This window comes from Aplidium turbinatum, chromosome 9 (assembly GCF_918807975.1).
Source record: "Aplidium turbinatum chromosome 9, kaAplTurb1.1, whole genome shotgun sequence".
Lineage (NCBI taxonomy): Eukaryota > Metazoa > Chordata > Ascidiacea > Aplousobranchia > Polyclinidae > Aplidium > Aplidium turbinatum.
The window spans coordinates 8103416-8116179 of NC_137480.1; the positions used below are offsets into that span (position 1 = coordinate 8103416).

General features: G+C 38.1%; 1 protein-coding gene across 1 annotated transcript; it reads right to left on the bottom strand.

The window, feature by feature from the left end:
- Nucleotides 1-2167: 2167 nt before the first annotated feature.
- On the bottom strand, nucleotides 2168-12127 carry LOC145777132 (uncharacterized). The gene is made up of 3 exons (XM_082588429.1): nucleotides 11889-12127; nucleotides 10403-11171; nucleotides 2168-7757 (listed from the first exon to the last, which is right to left on the bottom strand). The coding sequence occupies exons 1-3, from the start codon at nucleotides 12081-12083 to the stop codon at nucleotides 6595-6597; spliced, it is 2127 nt and encodes a 708-aa protein (XP_082444555.1). The 5' UTR covers nucleotides 12084-12127; the 3' UTR covers nucleotides 2168-6594.
- Nucleotides 12128-12764: the final 637 nt, after the last annotated feature.

Here is a 12764-nt window from a genome sequence, read left to right on the forward strand (position 1 = left end):
AACTTCTAGCTTGCAAGCAAACTGTTGCGTCATAGATAACATTGAGATGCAGCTAATCCATCACATAGCTTTTGTTGTGCAAATCAAAGAGAATAGAACCATACTGTACTAGAAACAGTTTTATAGCATGTTTTTTAAATCACTCCTTTACATTTTGCTCAATACTTGATAAAAGTTGCATGAAAAATAGAAAAAAGTTGCAATATAAAATTCCTACAAACAGCTTAAAACATCATACTACATAAATTCTGAGTATTTAGGAAGCTGTAAAAAAAAGTTGCAAAAACTTGCCCTACTGATGAGGCAATGCTCACTGCATGTAGTCTATATTCTATTAACTACATACAACCTTACTTCGGCTATTATTAAAATGAACATTATCGATTTCATACCTTGATTGCAGAATTAAAAAGTAGCGGGAGTGCGACTGAAATAAAGTACTGTAGTGCCTTTCCCGCTACTTTGGGAAAAAAGTAGCGCGCTACTGCCCACCTCTGCGTACCACTAACGTTATGAGGCCACGTAGGCTACGTACCTTCAAGTAGACCTACAGGCATCCATTGAATTAAACAAAGTAATTTTAATTTTCGTCGATAACCATGCAACTCCACTTTCTGCTGAAGATTTATCAATCAATCAGTGGTTTATTTTTCAGGAACATTACATGTTTAAAACATGTAGCCTGTACAGGCTGTACTACTACTGTACACTGCAAATGTTTCACAAATTCTGCCAGACACAACCATACGGTCAAATGCCACCCTATAGAAATGATCATTTGTCATTAAAAAAAAAATTAACAGAAAACCACAACGTTCCAGTTTAGGCTATGTTCGGCTTCAGGATAGACAGAAGGTGCTGTCAAACTTTTTGTGCTGTTGGCCTACGCGCTTGCAGATAGGCTATCTGGAGGTGTTAGCAAGCAAAAAGTTCCGCAGGGGGGCAAATAGGTATTATAAATTGCGCATTCTGTCTGAGTAGCCTACTTTCAGACTAAATCCATTATAAATCTCTGTCAAATGATGCTGTAATAGAAGTTAAAATGTTTTGGGGAGAGAGGCAATTAATTTCTCCTTTCAGATATCTATACTGTTTATAAAAAACCTAACGTAAGTTACAAATTTATTACAAATAACTTAAAACAAGTAGACTAATGATAGCAACTGGTGTTTCTGCAATGAAAATCATGGATAAGCTTGATAATCTTTTTACCATTGGGTTATATTTTGGTTTAATCGTAAATCACCCCGTGGGCTCACCTCGTTCCAAATGTGCGGGGATTTAGAGTTTCGCGGTCGTTCTTTTTGAAAATGCTATCGCCGAGGTTTTATCTTACTGGTTAAAGTAAAACTGTTGACAAATGGTTAGCTAAGATATTTGTTGCTGATAAAATTTTCTTACACGATGGTTTTTGTTAAAAGAAATCATTACAGGGCAATTTTGCGTGATGCCGATGCAGCGATAACATTATAAATAATATTAATTATTTTGTAGTAACAAATTCTTTGTGTGGAACCCCGCACAAGCCACACCCTTCTATTATTGTGGCTGTGCAGTGCGTGTGACAGTTAATGTCTGTACATAAGTTGTGCTGACTGTAGTTCAATAGGTAAATATTGTGCATTCAAAAGGTTTTTGCTTATTTGGTCTGCCAAGAGAAAAGCGATATATATGCTTCAGTCATACTGGTATTTCCTGCTAGCTGCTACTTTATATTTTTAGGAACTGTGGCTATATTTACCATATATTTGTTGTACCGTTGTACGACTTTTACTTACCAACGTGATTAATATTCATTTAAATAACGTATTTTTCCAGAACCATCTATTACTAAAGAGTCAAAGACCAAATTTTTCAATAAAATGTCCGATCAAGCCCCAGAAGATTCTTCAGGACTGGAACCATCATCAGTCATTTTAGATAAAAGTAGCGGTAGCGCGCGCTACTTTGGTCCGAGTAGCGGGTAGCGCGCTACTTTTGTAAATTGGTAGCGGGTAGCGGTAGCGCGCGCTATTTTGGTCCAAGTTGCGGTAGCGCGCTATACTTTAAAAGTAGCGGGTGCCCACCTCTGGTGGTACGGGAGAGGTAGTTGGTAGTGCTCAACTTGAATCACAACGACCTCTAATTGTAGGCGTGCGCGCTCTCCATCTCAGACAACCGGTACATCAAGTTAATTTTATTTTTGATTTTGTCATTTCACCACGTAATGCGATAGGTCTCAAGTACTGGAGAATATTGACAGACGCTTGGAGCATTTGAGTTATTCACAATTTGCAGCTTGTCACGCTTGTACAACACATGAACGAGAGTCGATATACCAATGAATTGTCTCGAAAATTTAAAATCACCTCATTTAAGAAATCAATCTTTTTACATTGATTCAACGTCTGCAGATGTAAAAGGGACTGATTTCCTGACCGGGAAAGAGAAACATCCAATTAAGTGGAAGTTGGAACGCTGCGGCATAGTACGAGGTCCGACATATTGTAAGACGTTGACCAAAAGTGCGACATGCGCTTCTTCACAGCAAAACGTGCAATGAAAACCAAATGAGAAAGCTGTCGGTCAATTGTTAAGCAAATATTGTCAACTCTGCAGATAAAATTTAGAACCTATTTTCTAGTTTCAACACACGCTTAATAATAACTAAGTAATAAAAGAAATATGCGCTCTCAAGATATCACTGTTTATTTCGTTTAATTCACACCTGAGCAGACTAATGTCCGCACAAGACAAATCTGCAGCAGCTTTTTAGTTGACCATCAGTGCACATGATACCTTGAAGGCTAAAACGTTGTCAAAGGCAACACTTGCCAAATTTTGACAACTGAAGCCGCAAGCGACATTTTGAAGTCCATTTAACGACATACCCTGTCATAACAAGCTGCTTCTACTTCACTTAGATTTAACTTTATGAAGTGTATTTTTCTATGTTTAGAAGATTTTCTACTTTTTTTTTCAAAATTGATGCAATTACGAGTGTACAGTACACATACTTTTTAGCTGTGAAGATAGAGTTGACAGCATCAACATACCAGCAAGATCGCTTAACGTAAAAGAGAGGAATCGGAAACATACAAAGTAAATTAAAATCACTAAGTACCCAAAATTGCATTATCATGCTTCATTGAATTTAAAAAAAAATTACTAGGTTACTCGTTCATATTTATCCAATGTGGAAAAATAGTTTGCTTTTTTTTGCTTTGTATATTTTTGCAATATATATACGGGTCCAATTAACAAAGGGATATCGGATATCAAGTTTCGTTCGTGGCATACGGTATGCACTATGCATTGCAGCTCATAACTTGATGTGGGAGGTTGTGGCCTCCTCCCAAATGCCTATAACCAAAGTTCACGGTAATATGCTGAAAGTGAACAGTCAGGAAGTTTATGCGGAAACTATTTGACAATCCAGAATGCAAAAAAATGAACAGTGTTAACATAAGGCAATAATCTTGTCACATGGAAAGTACAGCTTTTTACATTGATTTAACGTTGATAGACGTTAAGTCGAGGTAAAATTCATTACAAATCAACACCAAAGAATTGATAGTTTTTTCTCTATTCAGTGAACATGCAATAAAGAATAGCATTTCATTTGATATCACAAACAAAATTGGCCAAAAATGGCCAACACTTTCACATTGATTTATTGTCTCCAGACGTTGAAACGATAAAAATGAAGATTATGCCATCTGGGGATTTAGCCCCACATTGGGACATCGGCCCGAAACCTTTCCCATTAAAGAAATTACGTTTTTTTGATGTTCTGATGAAGTAAAATTGTACAAATCTTTAAACATTCGTAGCCTACGTTAGCGTTAGCAAGCGATGCTTGGCAAGCTTTTGCCCCGACTGAAGCAAAGTCGTCAATGTGAAGTTTTCATGGACAATAATTCAAGTGACAACTTGAATTATTGTCCATGAAAACTTCAGACAATTTGATAACACGGCACGCCAAAGTAACAGCGACTAGTTTTCGATTCTATAGGAAAAGGAAGACACAACTTTCGGTGTTGATTATACATTGTCCATTCGTATAATTACTATCAGTCTTTGAATAGAAAAAATTGACTGGTTAACGATTCAATCGGTTCACCGTTTCACTGAAAGATCTTAATTAAGGAACGTATCGAAATAGCAATGTTCGTAGAGACAACAAAATGACGTTTGTATACGTGAGAAACTCAAGTCATGCCTTACGTTCGTATTGTCTCAAAACGCACAAGTATCGCGTGAAAGCTAAACTGAAAACGAAATCGATAATAATAATTAATGAAAGTTGATGTTGCTACAATACTGATGTCAATACCATTGCACTGTATTACTATGGTTATGGCGCTAAAGCGCACTACAATTTACAAATAAAAAAAAAACAATAAATTAAAAAACATATTTCGACTTTCTGTTTGTGCAATTTTCTTTTTTAGCTTTCGAACTAAAAGTAACGTTTTGGCTAATGTCTATGCAGTCGAAGAATGGCCTACACTTGTGAAACTGCCACAAACGACGTTCATTCACAAACAAACAAGCTCTATCACCTTGGTTATGGGACGCTAAGCACAACACAAACTAAAAAGAAAGAATCAATAACACAAGAGCACTCTGTGATGTCAATGACTAGACCCGGAACTGAACCAAAATAGAACATTCTGACGTTGGCTCATCTGGGGTGGCTTTGATTTACAAGTTTGAACAACACTTAGTCTATAAGTCAAGGTTGCCGGCACAAATCAAGATTTTTATTGATTTGCGCACTTTTGTACGTTTTTATGACATAAGTATACTGTGATTTGGTCACTGAAAAATACACAGTGGAGTTTGCAGCACGTTACCTTTCCGACGCTAACAATCGACAAGCAAAAATACACGCTAGTTCTTCTGCACATGATTCATTCGAACCGATGGTAGGTGACATGCATGGTGCGGGAAAGTGAGGAAGAAATATTGTGTTCGGTCGCATGCTGCCTGCCAATCACAATTTACCAAACCAACATCGTCTTTACGATCGCATATTGTGATAACGTTGGCGCTTTTTTAACGAGTCAACTAATTGATCGCAAAATCGATAAAAAAATATTGACTTTTTTGCAAGTCTCCTAATCGCACTTGGGTCTTTCTTTTGTCAGATGGGCGGCATTCATGAATCGCTCTGAGACAAAACGACATGCAGTTTTGTAAAATAATACAAATTCAAGTATGTTATGGAATCTCATAGGTTCATGTACCTTTGTTTAATACTGTGCAGCATGGGGCTCGCGAAAAATCGCCTTTTTTCAAACAAATGTGCATCAGAAGACTTGAACAGTTTACGTGGACTTGTGGACTCTTGATACTATTACTAGCATTGATGCAAGAAGCTGGTATGCCTGCTGGCTTCAGCCATCTGGCCTAATCCAGTTGGTTTGTACATGTGTAGTTACTGGCAAAAATACGTTTGCGGTGTTACAGGAAACAAATGCAGTTTACGTATTTTGCAAGTCACTATCGATCGATTTCATGTCATTAAATACCAAACAAGCAATGAAACATACGACAGCCTTTTCTATACTTTTAAAGGTTTCTAGTACTTTTCGATTTTGTGGGCTGTTGGAAAACTATAAATCTCCAACAGACAACGCGATGGCGACTATTGGGCGAAAATGCAATGAGCGAAACCAAACGCTTTTTTTAAACGAAAGCAAGCGTGGATTTATGCAAAAGTTTGTAATTAGTTATGAATTACAAGTAAACTGATATTTTAGAGCGATTGTGACACAGAAATCGCAAATTTACAAACAAATAAATCACTCAGCAGTGTCATCATCAGGGTTGAAGAACCAAAGACCAAGGAAATTTGCTTGCAAGACGTAGAAGTAGTGTTTTTGGTAATACACGAATTTCACGAATTACGGTATCAGGCAAAGTACAGTATTAGCCTTGCCGGGAAATATTGGGAAGCGGCTTGTGGGGTTTTAATTAAAGTTTTCACAAGCAGATGGTTGTTACACGTCAATCAAGTAAAAAACATTTTCATGAAAACGAAAAAAATAAACCCATCAAATTTGGCGTGCTTGGCAAAAAATTTTAGCGGAAAAACATATTCTTCCTGTGATTTTTATGCGATTTTGGCTTTCGTTCATTTGCGTTTTATTTAAACTGTTTTCTTATCACGTGTAAGCAAGAGAGGAAATATTGTTCACTCTGACGTAGCGAAAAAGTCATCCATATTGACCGGCGAAACGTAGGAAAGTAAAAGTTGGGGTCAATCTTAATGCAGATTCGCAGAGAAAATACTTGCGATCGTAGTTGGTAGGGCAAAGCCAAAGAGAGACATTTTAATTCATTTTTAAATGACATTTTAGCAAATGAAACAATAGCAAAAAGCATATCATAGCCTAAAAAAGAATGGCCAAAAATGCAAATCTGAAGGTTTTTACATCTTGTCTTGGCAAATCACTATCTGGCTGATTGTAATTTTAGCTTTTACCCAACAATGAAAACAGCTTTCTGTAAGTCAAACAGAAAAATTAATACTTAAGCAGGGGCAAGTTTGGCCTTGAGATATGGGAAAAGAGGATCAAGGGTGGGTAAAAGGAATAAATCATCGGGTTATGTGTTATATTCGGCAGGAGTATAATAACATTTGATTTTACTAAAATCACAAGTGATAGGTTCAATCATATTGACAGTGTGTTGATCTTGGGGTAGTGCGCATTGCTGACCTACCGGAAACGGGCTGTAAACTTGTTCAACTGGGTGACCGCAGCACGAGTATTCCCCGCAGTACGCACAGTAAGATACCTGCTCGCCATGGGGTGAGAAGCCCCCATAATAATAATTCTGGGGGTAATGCGTTTGGGTATTGCATTGATTGGTTCCGCCATAAGAATTCACTTCTGCTGGTATCTCAGTTCGTGAGCGAGAAACCACGGAGTTTGGAGTTGCGCTTTCAATGAGGTTATTGTAAGAAGAATCTGTTTGCATAGGGGAGGTGCAGCCACTAGATAATGATGGGAGTTGGAAAAACGTACTGTCGCAAGCTTCATTAAAATGTTTCACGCAATCATCGCCGTAAAATTGATTGGCACCAGCAGTGCAAAAATCGGCATGAGCTAAGCAACCTTTTCCTGACTCGTCGGCCGATTTCGTGGAGACGTTGTATGCGAGTGTCTGTCGCACAAGCATTGTTAGTAAGTCTAGAATCATCGTCCTTTCGTACGACATTAAACACACAGTACTAGTGTCTACGACTCGGCGAAGAACAAGCAAGTATTGAAATTTCAAATCGTCTTCACCGGCAAAATGATTGTCTAAATAAGATAGAAGTTTTCTCCGTTGTCGATCAATGTCGTGGAAATCGATAAAAAATCTTGAACACATGTGTTGTTCTAGTTTTGCAACTTCATGAGGGTCGCTGGAATTCAAATTAATTTCAGAAGAACTTGCACCTTCTTCCGCTTCTAGGCAATCTCCAGCTACGAAATCGCGGACGATTAAATTGCAGTAGCGTAAGAGACCGCCGCCTCGTATTTCTTCAGGCCTACGGGTGCAGATTCGTCGTTCGCGGAGATGTTGCAGCGCTTTCGCGCAGTCGCCGTACACGCTCTCAGCAAGCACTGTAGGATGGAAGGTCTCTGACATGCACAAACGGCCCCCCGCCTCCGCAGCTGCACAAAAGCCAAGGTATGTGTCAAGAATTATTTGGAAGGAATCAACGCTGAACTCGTATTGCCTCTTCATGCTTTGTACAAACTTCAGTTCAAGATTACGACCTGAAAAAATGTTTTTGTGCATTAAAAAGCTAAACTACAGCAGCTGATAAAATTTAGTTATTTTTTTTTATTTTTGTACTGGTGGAACGCATCTGAGTTACCCATAAACTCACATTACTAGAAGACACTGGAGGCAGCAGACCTTTATTATGCTAAATTTAATCTTGTTTAAATGATGTTTGTCATTTCGTAGTAACTGTAGGCTACTTGCACCATTCACACAAACAGACAAAATAAAAAGTTTTCTCTCCATCATAAATTTGACATTTGGTAGTAACTGTAGGCTACTTGCACCATTCACACAAACAGACAAAATAAAAAGTTTCCTCTCCATCATAAATTTGACATTTGGTAGTAACTGTAGGCTACTTGCACCATTCACACAAACAGACAAAATAAAAAGTTTCCTCTCCATCATAAATTTGACATTTGGTAGTAACTGTAGGCTACTTGCACCATTCACACAAACAGACAAAATAAAAAGTTTCCTCTCCATCATAAATTTGACATTTGGTAGAAAACAACAAAACCAACGTAGAATCTGAAAGTGGAAATTATTGAAGTTCAGTTCAGTGATCACGGTTTTCACAAATTCGCATTAGCTTGTCAACACGTTAGTTCAGCGAGCTGACAGCTTGTGGCAACACAATCCTTGATTTGTCTCAAAGACCATTGCTTTTGCAGCATTCGAGTAAAGAATACATGATTGTGTTTTCACAGGATGACTATCCTAGCAGCTGCTGAAAGCTTACAGACCTTTTATGATTATTCATGAAAACGATTTATGATAACATTCAACTACAAGGTTGAAAAATGGTAATATGTTGCAACCGGTCAACACATTTTTTAAACTTATGAAACAAGTCTGAGATCTGAATCTAACTGTAGGCTACCGCATGAACGGTACAATTGTACACAAAGAAATATTACCAAGTGCCACCATACAAAATATTCTTTGCGTAAAACAACATCTGCTAATTAAACTTGTGCAGAAATATGTAAATATTTTAAATGTTTTAGTGGAAAAACGGGAATAGCTTGACAAAAAACATTAGGAGCTCATAATACTAAATAACTTTTTGCCATCCCTAAACTTCCCCCACACAGCTTTTGTTCAAGTTTGAAATCAACAAAAGCAACAAAGGAAAGATAGAAGTGAAGTAAGCTAAAGATCAAAGGATTGAATTTCAATGCAAAAAAAAACATAAAAATGGAAGCGTATTCATCTAATTTGTAGCAATTCAAGTTACATAACAATTCTATTACTTTAATTGTAACTTCATTGTCAATTTTCCAACTCAATGTAAATCTCAAATCAACTTGCACAAAAGACCACCAACAACTGGCCATCCCAAAAGGATGGAATTTAAAGCATAATTTTTGTTATTCCAACGTTAGTTTATCATTCGCGAGCACTCGCTTTTCGGTCAGGTTAGGTTTCAGTTTATCAAACACTAACCTTTACAATTGAACGAGGATATGATGTGTTTCACAGCTTTGTCACTAGTAAAGTATTGTATATCCACGGTTTGATATCACCTTTTTATTTAAAGCCCGACTAATAAAGCCTTTACAACTTAAAATGGACTTCAGTAATGCAAATAAAACAGACTACTGAACAAAAGGTGCCAGAAATTTCTCTTTTGCTAATTGCAACTGACTTCGTGATAAGAAAGCTAACAGCAGCCAAGATGCCATCTTGTTTATATATTATATATTTCATATTATATACGTTCCATACAAAGCTTCAACATCAAAGAAACACTCAGTGTAGATTTATAGTGCAGTGGTTCTCAACCTTTTTGTCTTGGCGGACCCCTTTTAATACCTTCGAAGCGGTCGCGGACCCCCAAACCATTTTCATCAGAATGTTTGGTATATCGGAACCAGGGAAATCAAGGAACAAATGTTTGAAAATTTCGAAGCAACACACTCAGAAGAATTTGCTAAACTCGCAACGCACTTATGACGATTGATGACATTGACGAAGTTATGAGCTATATGTTGGCACACAGGATCAAAATTTAGTAATCTTTGTGCTGATTTAATGTTTTTCGATAAATTTTATCAAAAGTTAATGGAATTTTTGCGACCTTAACAAAGAAGTTTTTTTTTTCATTTATATATAATTAACATTTCGTTATAATCACAGTCATGGTAAAACTATTAGTGCTGATAGACTGCTGAATAAGGTTTGCATATCCATTATCCAAGCTATGCATTGATCAATAATCTGCGGTCTAAAACGAATTCAGTTGAATATACATAGCCGTAGGCCTATAGAAGTTGTAACTCTTTCTCATGAAGTTTATTTTACTTAGGAAGCCGATTCTTTGTGCGACGTTCGTTGAAGTTTTAAACGACGCACCGGGGCGTCGTGACGCACAGTTTGAGAATCACTGCAAATACATAAATAAAGCACTACCAATTTTAAATATCGTAACTTCTCAATCATGCTCGAAGCTCGCAAACTCGAAAAACTTTCACGGACCCCTTGGGGGTCCGCCAAGCTCAGGATGAGAACCATTGTAAGAGTGTCAACTGCACCACAATAAACCACATCTGCAAAATAAATTTAGATAAAAAAAGGATGCTTCGGTCGCAAAATGCAAGAAAGTGGAGGTTAGAGCTTCAGTATAGCTTACCTGAGTTGTTGTTGAGGGAAATGAGACTCCATTCATCTGAAGCGTTGGTGACTTTTACCATCTTTTGAACATAAGCACTTCTCAACACAGCGCTATTCATTCTACTTCTGTTCACTCCCTCAGGAAGGAATTCAAGTAAAACGTCCATGGTGGCATCTTTGACGTCTTGCCAGCTTTGGTGATGCCGATAAAATACATGTTGAGCTGGCTCTGCAAAGTTTTCTAGGAGTGGTCGAAAGACTGGAAAAGGTGACACGGACGAAGTAGAAGACACAGATTCAAGAGAGCGCGTCCTGGAGCGAAATATTTTTTTTTTACTCTTGGGAAAGGATAAAGGAGGCACAGAGCGTGACGGAGAAACAGGAGCACTGGTCGCGGACGAACCACTGCTTGTGTAGCCGCTATCATCTACAGCGAAAAGGTCGTCGTTGAAATCATCTTTCTCTTGGACAGGAGATTCCTGACGTCTTACATCCTTGAGGAAAGAAGTAGGACGTGTTTTCACAAGGTCTTCTATTTCAGTTCCTTCTTCACTAAGTGGCATGGTGGAAGCGTCAAAACATTTATCGTGGGATCCATTCCATTCTCGCTTTGCTACAGATAGCGCACCATTCAATTCAGCAAGAGACGGAAAATCAATCGTAAATATCAAGTCTAAATCCTGGTAAGCATGCGTCGTGTCACCAGAAAGAACGTGTGTTGCAGCACTCCCGTTCAGTCGAATGTCTCTAACAGTGACTCCGATCAGCTCCAAACGTTTGCGCACCAACTGCAACAAATGCGATCACTTATTATTTTTGAAACTGAACGTGCCTACTTTGTTGACTACAGAAGCCTGAATAATTAGTGATGGGGTTCGGCCGGTTCGTGCGAACCTCTTCTTAAAAATAAAAAAATTTACAGAATCGGTTCCTGGTCAACTTTTTTGAGTGAACCTTATATAGTTAACGTATGCAGGGTTTCCAGATGCGGCTAATGTCAGACAAAGTGAACCGGATCAAATCTCACCACTGCGTATAATATAGTTTCATATTATACAACTTATTTTTATATGTTTTATACTACTTAGTTTTATATGTATGACACGTGGTAGCCTACAATCGGTAAATATACTCAACAGATCACAACACAATTATAAGCAAAAATTCAGTTCTGTTATTTATTATAGGCTACTACTGTGTATCTGTATAGCGTTGTATCCCTCACAAATTTGTGTTGCTTTCAGCTTTATACGAAGCTGACTGTGTCAGCGCGGCCGTATAAAAGCGCAGCAGAGTACATTTCTAGGCAGTTTATGAAGCATATTTGCTGTAAACCAGCAATCAACAATTGCACACTGTACAAACCACCTCATGATAGGGAAGGTCTAGTCTCCATTGACGATGACACCAGGCAGTGGCTAACCGATGGATGCCATGATATATAGCGACAACACGAGAAAAAGACCCAATAGCTAATAAGAAAATATATACAACATATAAAGCACCTGCACCAATAGGCTAGGCTTGATTTGCAAGGTTGGAAAATTCCCGGCTCCGTGAATAGGGACGGGGGTTTCCATGATATCAGAAAGCCTGGTGACGTCACGATAGGGTAAAAGTTGAAACCGTCGCAAGTAATCGTTTTCATTCGACGTCTTGACCTTTGACCTTGTCAGACCAGAAGTCTTAAGTCCATTCATGTCGATAAAATTGCAATTAAATATTGCACTCTGTAAGAGACTGTCCTACCTAGATACATTAAAGACTATAAATAGGTTGGTAAAGTTCAGTAGTGGTAAGTACAGGTTCGGCTATCACTCCTGTTATAAAGACTACAATCGCTGCAATGTCAAAGCTATAGTTGTACTCAACACTGTTAAACGTCATATGAGTTGTTCTCAACAATGTAAAGCGCCATGTAAGATTCTTGAAAGTATAATAAAGCTTTTGTGTTAATTGTTCGAAAATGAGATTTCATCAAATCAATCATTTAGGACTGTAGAAGGGTTAATGGACCACGCATGAGCGAAAACCACTCACAGCTCAATGTTGTGCCGAAATATTTGAGCTTGAACTCATCTGTAGTGCCTGAATATACTTTGGTACGATCACTCATAAAGTTGTTCAAGACCGCAAGGCACTCGACTCCTTTTTACCGGCACAGTAACGATTTTGAACATGGTTATGTGTGCACCACATGTTTCAACACGATTTAAACGCATATCATATAGAAAAATCCGTCACAAGGCGATGTAAAAATGACGGATTTTGTTATCTAGGTTGTATGACTATGGCCTTTGGACGACGCTCAAAAGGCGCCGGTTCGACACCGCTCAAGAGCATGCGGCTGTGTTTTTACGAAAATACGTAAAAACGTGAAC

Coding starts and splice junctions, on each gene's coding strand:
- LOC145777132 (XM_082588429.1), bottom strand. CDS start 12,083: ATGAATGGACTTAAGACTTCTGGTCTGACAAGGTCAAAGGTCAAGACG. Junction 11,172..11,888: donor AGCCTAGCCTATTGGTGCAG/GTGCTTTATATG, acceptor CATTTGTTGCAG/TTGGTGCGCAAACGTTTGGA. Junction 7,758..10,402: donor TTCCCTCAACAACAACTCAG/GTAAGCTATACT, acceptor ACATTTTTTCAG/GTCGTAATCTTGAACTGAAG.